This window comes from Myxocyprinus asiaticus, chromosome 24 (genome assembly GCF_019703515.2).
Source record: "Myxocyprinus asiaticus isolate MX2 ecotype Aquarium Trade chromosome 24, UBuf_Myxa_2, whole genome shotgun sequence".
Taxonomy (NCBI): Eukaryota; Metazoa; Chordata; class Actinopteri; order Cypriniformes; family Catostomidae; genus Myxocyprinus; species Myxocyprinus asiaticus.
In genome coordinates, this window is record NC_059367.1 from 31,096,718 (window position 1) to 31,103,700 (window position 6,983).

General features: G+C 40.0%; 1 protein-coding gene across 1 annotated transcript; it reads left to right on the forward strand.

Moving 5' to 3' along the window:
• Positions 1–2,716: 2,716 nt before the first annotated feature.
• si:ch211-170d8.2 (uncharacterized protein LOC571755 homolog) lies at positions 2,717–6,253 on the forward strand. Its single transcript, XM_051654078.1, has 3 exons — positions 2,717–4,226; positions 5,264–5,408; positions 5,530–6,253. Exons 1-3 carry the CDS (start codon positions 3,818–3,820, stop codon positions 5,894–5,896), a joined length of 921 nt encoding a protein of 306 aa, XP_051510038.1. The 5' UTR covers positions 2,717–3,817; the 3' UTR covers positions 5,897–6,253.
• The last annotated feature ends 730 nt before the right edge of the window (positions 6,254–6,983 follow it).

Consider the following 6,983-nt stretch of genomic DNA (forward strand, 5'->3'; position numbering starts at 1 on the left):
TCTGTGAATATATATATATATATATATATACACACACACACACACACACACGCACACACACTGATGAGCCAAAACATTGACCACTCACAGGTGAAGTGAATAACGTTGATCATCTCCTTACAAGGATACATGTCAAGGTCTGGGTAGATCAGATGGTAAGAAACAATCAGTTCTCGTTGTCAACGTGTTGAATGCAGGAGGAATGGGCAGGAGTAAAGACCTGAGCGACTTTGACAAGGGTCAAATTGTTATGGCAAGATGACTGGGTCAGAGCATCTCTGAAACGGCAAGGCTTGTGGGGTGCTCCCAGTCAGTAGTGGTGAGTACCTACCGACAGTGGTCCGAGGAGGGACAAACCACAAACCGGTGACAGGGTTTTGGGCACCCAAGGCTCATCGATTTGCGATGGCGACGAAGGCTATCCCGTCTGGTCCGAATCGACAGAAGGAGTGCTGTGGCACAAGTCACAGAAAATTGTAATGATGGTTACTGGAGGAATGTGTCACAACAGAGTGCATTGCACCCTGCTGCGTATGGGGCTGCGTAGCCACTGACCGGTCAGAGTGACCCCTGTCCACAGTTAAAAGCACCTAAAATGGGCACACGAGTATCAGAACTGGACCTTGGAGCAGTGGAAGAAGGTCACCTGGTCTGATGAGTCCCATTTTCTTTAACTTTATGTGGCTGTGTACTTATGCACCGTTTACCTGGGGAAGTGGTAAGCTGGTCGAGGGAGTGTGAGCTCTGGGCAATGTTCTGCTGTGAAACCCTGGGTCCGGCCATTCATGTGGACGTCAGTTTCACACGTGACACCTACCTAAACATCGTTGCAGACCAGGTACACCCCTTCATGGCAATGGTATTCTCTGATGGCAGTGGCCCTTTTTCAGCAGGTTAATGCGCCCTGCCACACATTGTTCGGGAAAGGTTTGAGGAACATGATGAAGAGTTCAGGATGTTGCTCTGGCCTCCAAATTCCCCAGATTTCAATCCGATTGAGCATCTGTGTGATGTGCTGGACCTACAAGTCCGATCCACGGTGGCTCCACCTCACAACTTACAGGACTTGAAGGATCTGCTGTTAATGTCTTGGTGCCAGATACCACAGGACACCTTCAGGGGTCTTATAGGGTCCGCGGGTAGGCGTTGTTTTGTTGGTATGTGGAGGAACAACAGCATATTAGGCAGGTGGTCATAATGTTTTGGCTCATCAGTTTATGTATACACACTCACTGACCACTTTGTTAGGAAGACCTGTACACCTACTTACTCATAAGATTATCTAATCAGCCAGTAGTGTGGCAGCAGTGCAATGCATAAAATCATGCAGATACGGGTCAGGAGCTTCAATTCATGTTCACATCAACCATTAGAATGGGGAAAAAATGTGATCTCAGTGATTTCGACCTTGGCATAATTTTTTATGCCAGATGGCTGGTTTGAATATTTCTTTAACTGCTGATCTCCTGGGATTTTCACACACAACAGTCTCTAGAGTTTACTCAGAATGGTGCCAAAAAACATCCAGTGAGAGGCAGTTCTGCGGATGGAAAAGCCTTGTTGAGAAGGGCCAGACTGGTTCAAGCTGACAGAAAGGCTATGGTAACTCGGATAACCACTCTGTACACAGGGTTGGGGAGTAACGAAATACATGTAACGGGATTACATATTTAAAATACAAAATATAAGTGACTGTATTTCACTACAGTTACAATTTAAATAATTGGTAATTAGAATACAGTTACATTCAAAAAGTATTTTGATTACTGAAGAGATTACTTTGCATTTTATTGTTATTTGTTTCATTTAATATTTAGTCCTTTCTGATGGAAAACATTTATACATATAAATGATGCGATCCAAAGTGCATTTGAACAGCAGTGAAACCCTTTCTTATGATGTGTTACATTCATACGAGCAGACAGAGAAGTTTGAAGTAAGTTTGGAGCAGAAGAAATAAAAATAAACCTTGTGTAAATTGTCAGCTTTATGCTAAGCTAAAATGCTATTTCTAGAGCAAAATGCTACTTCCATTTTACATGCACGTTACCAGACACGATCATATTTGTTTATCAAGAAAATTCACGTTGGATCATAATTTCTTTTTTTCTAGTAAGACCTCTGATATTAGGGCAAAAATCATATTCTTGATAATTTGTTATTGTTTTCTTGTAAAAATGTCTAAAAATCCTTAAATCAAACCAGTGCTGAAGAAGTAATCCAAAGTATTTAGATTACGTTACTGACCTTGAGTAATCTAACGAAATACATTACAAATTACATTTTACAGCATGTATTCTGTAATCTGTAGTGGAATACATTTCAAAAGTAACCCTCCCAACCCTGTCTGTACAATTGTATTGAGCAGAATAGCATCTCAGAATGCACAACACATCCAATCTTGAGGCGGTTGGGTTACAACAGCAGAAGACCACATCGGGCACTTTAGTAGGACCATAGTGTTCCTAATAAAGTTCTCAGTGAGTGTATGTACACGCACGCATACACAATCCTTAATCTGGTGAATATATATAGGCCTTAAAAAGCTTAATTTGGTAAATTGTGTAAATATAGAGCATTGTAACAGCCAAGTCTACTTCATTCAAAATAAGAGTCCCGAAACAAGTAAGGGAAAAAATGGATGAATATTGTCAATGCTAAGAGAATAGAACTAGAGAATCCCCTGTAGGAGGAACATGGAGGGATAATAAAAAAAAAAAAAAAAAAACATTGCAGTTGATTTTTTGACTATAACCGATAGTTCCAAAAAACAAATATCGACACCAATTAATCAGTAGCTATTACATTTACTATATGTGTGCACATGATATAATGGCCATCAAGATAAAAGGATTGGAAGTCTATGTAGTGGGACCAAAAATGTATTCTGACACTTAAATCACACTTAATGTATAAATGTCTTGCATTAGATAACAAAATAGCAGCCAAGCGGCATTTGTTTTAAAGACAGATGGCACAAACAAACTCTTCTAGCAAACCATCTTACAAAAAGAAGTTTGTTCAGTTTTAAATTATAAAATTATAGATTTACTGTTCAAAAGTAAAGTATTTGAACAGTTTCTGATTGACTTAGTGGAACATGTCCACAGATAATGTGACGAAGTACACGTGGTGTTTGCTAGGACACCTGTGTGAAGTCTAGAGAGACCCGTTGGTTCAAAGTAATGGCAAAAATGACTCCAGAGAGAGAATTTAGTTCAGAGAAAAGTTCTAGCACCATGTTTCCAGATTAAATTTTGTTTTGATGTTTTGTTAGCCAATACAATGACATTCATACATTTTAAGAGTGGTTTTAGTGTCAAATACTTTTGAGGGCCACTGACTGTTCCTAGATAAAGAGTTTCAAAATCTACATTCAGTCCAAGGGAACAACTGAGGAGTGCTATTTCCTCTCTTTTTGCTGTGGAGCTATTGTAAGCGTAAAGGCACTTTGGGGCAGAGAAGGAAAGTTTTATGCTTCCCCTAGTCAGAGTTGTTTCTCTTGCAAATGAGCAGCTCGTTGCTGAAGATGCAGATGTTCTGTAATGAGGGTCATTAGGAGGGAGAATAAGAATGGACTGGACTGGCAGGGCTCTAGGCGCCTCATTATGCAGACACATTTTGAAAAGGTCGATGGGGGTGCGAATGGCTACTTAAGGGTGCCAAACAAAACCAGGGGGAGGAGAGTCAGAAGAAGTCAGAATACAAATTCCACTGAAGAAACTGAGCTTATTGTTAGAGCAGGAGGATTTAACCTCTCCCGAGATAAGCATCTCTGTAGCGCAGCACCACTAGCGGATTTATTTGGATACTAGAGATGGCCACCGTAACGCACATATTGATTCCTCTGCTGTTTCTCGCTTTCATGGCTTTTCCCATTGGAGTACAGTGCCGATCTTTGCGTGCACACCTTCGTAAGATGACATCGTTTCAAGGAGAGCGTAAAATCCGTATTGGTCACGTCCAGAGACGGATCCGTCGCGAACCGGGCTCCGAGCGCGCACAGTGTGACCTCCTGAGTGCACCGTGGACGGAGAGCACCACCCCGGTTGGTGACTGGGGGCAAATGTATCGCCTTAAAATATTATCGACGATGAGTGATGGTCCACGTCGTGCTGTTTTCCCAGAGCAACCCCTCTTCCGATTCGTTAGACGGGTTTATCGCTGTTGTCAATTGGGGTACCACTGTGGAAGTGTCAAAGGAATACAAGGGCGAAAACTTGGAGGTAAGTAGCTCTATGTTTCGTATTGCTTTTTATGGGCAGTTCACAAAGAACGCGGCTTGTGCTTAAAAAAAAAAAAAAAGAACAAAAAAAAAGAAGAAAAAAGAAAAGAAAAAGACAGCGCCACGATAGAGCAGATCGCAAATGTCTCAAGCCGCGTTTGACTTTCTTTCTTCAGCAGAACACAAAGAATGTTTCAGCTCTGTAGGTCCATACATTGCAAGATAACATGGTCGAGAACTTTGAAGCTCAAAAAGCATATAAAGGCAGCATAAAAGTAATCCATTGACTCCAGTGGTTTAATCCATGTCTTCAGAAGTGATATGATAGGTGTGGGTAAGTAACAGATACATTTTCAAGTCTTTTTATTTTTTATTTTTGTATTTTTACTATAAATCTCCACTTTCAAACAGCCCTACTAAACACTCTTTTCTCCTAAGTTTTTCTTTTGTTTTTGGAGATTCGCATTAGTCGTGCACATGGCCACCTACTGGGCAGGGGGGAGAATTTATTAAAAAAAAAAGTTACTTAAATATTGATCTGTTTCTTATCCACATCATCATATAATTTCTGAAGACGTGGATCATTAAACCATTGGAGTCGTATGGATTACTTTTATGCTGCCTTTGTGCTATTTGAGCTATCAAATTTTTGACTCTATTGACTTGCACTGTATGGACCTACAAAGCTGAGATATAAAGAATCTTTGTGTTCAGCAGAGGAAAGAAAGCCATTCACAACTGGGATGGCATGAGGGTGAGTAAATGATGAGAGAATTTTCATTTTTGAGTGAACTATTCTTTTAACATGGCACGGCACTCTTGCGAGAGATGCACCGCAATGGTCAAAGACGTACGTTTAGTCTAACGCATTTACATTGAAAAACAGCGCAGACAGACTAAAAATGCATTCGATGTAACCGGCCCCTCAGAATGTTATTGTGGAGCTAATACTCTGTATATTTTACTTCTTATATTTTTTATAAATATATATGTAACAATACTATCTTAACATCCTCTGTCTCATTCTGATTTGACAAGACTCCAGCATTGAGTTTCTTCTCGGTGAGGATGTGCTGTCAGCACCGTTGGTGAGAGCAGAAGTTCATTTTCACTTTTCAAACCCCCAACACCTCAACATCCAACCTGTGCTGCCCTTATTGGAGAAACGAGGCTTCCCTACCAGGTGAGACATAGAAATTTGATAGATGTAGTGAAAATGGGTTGCTATTTTCTTTTAGCACGGTTCTCTGTGCACTGTATGAGTTTTTAAAGATTTAGTCATCCCCATTTTTCTCTTTTTGCAGGTATAGTGTCTGGATGAGAGATGGAGTAGTGGAGCTGAGAGTCGATCTACTTGGCCTCTTCCAGGCACTGCAGCTGGCCATTGGTGGAGCCAAAAGAGGCCCCAGCCTAATGGAAATGCATCGGGTGAGGGGCCTGACCAGACCAGGGGCCCTTGGCCAAAGGGAAAGACCCCCATCCCTTCAAGACACAGCGCCCGTAGTGTGGGGGGAGGAGAATGAGGACAGGGAGGGTGCGGCCCCCCTAAAGCCTGCTTTAGAGTTAGGACTGGCATTACACTACAGCTTAGCACACAACATCTTACAACCCTGTCAAACCTGTGGTGTACAACTGGCACATGCACCCTTTATTGCTTTGGCATATAGATAGCAACAAAACAGCTATATTGAACAGTGTCTTAGGTAATACATTTCCGGCCAAATACTATGAATCCCTAGCTCTCCCCCTTTGCAAGTTCTTTGTGGCCATAAAATCTCTTTCCATTCAGTCCACTAACACCTGGTGTGAATGTTCCCTGGATGGTTCCCTATTTATTCAAGAATTGCTAATGATTCCCATTGTTCTCTGACATTGGTTCATCAACTCTAAAAGCTTACTGTAATTCAGAGTGGCTTATGTTATATGGAACACTATGCACTTCAGCATGTAAATTGAATTTATTAAATTATGGGTCTTGTTTCTGAGGAAAAAACTATCACTGTACAGTATAATGTAAATAGTGTATAATTACAGCTATATATAAACATTTTTTTTTTTGCTTTGTACCTGAGTGTTTGTCCCTCTCTAATGTTTCTTAATGCTGACCGTTGTATTGTCTCAATTATTTAGAGGTTTACTTGGGATTAGTTATTTATCCTAGAAGTAAATTTTATTTTATTTAAATATGAATGGGCCGAAAACGAACAAAAAGAATGTTGGAAATTTGCAGGCTTACATGAGATTTCAAGAACAAAAAAGGTTTTTGTTTAGATTTGCCTTATCTATATTTTTACAGTTAAATATCTGCAGCTACTCACAAATAGAAGCTTCCAACATTGACAAACTACACAACAGAACAAACATATAAACATTATATAGTTTGTTAACTTTGTGTTAGTGACTTGAATCAGTACTTTCTCTCATTAGTTTGGAGACATTTGAGCAGGGCCGTTTCTGAGCATTTAGGAGTCCTAAGCAAAATCACCCCATTCCACACACACCCCACACCCCTTTTCCAACTCTCTAATTGAGCCATAACAGCTTCCTGAGTCTTAGTTGCAGCTTTTATTATATAGATTTATTTATATATATATATATATAGCATATATCTATATATCTATATATATATATATATATATATATATATATATATATATATATATATATATATATATAATCATAAAAAAACAGCTTTCTCTATTAGCTTGGGGACCCTAAACGGCCACTTATTCTGCTTGTAGCTAAAAACGGCCCTGCG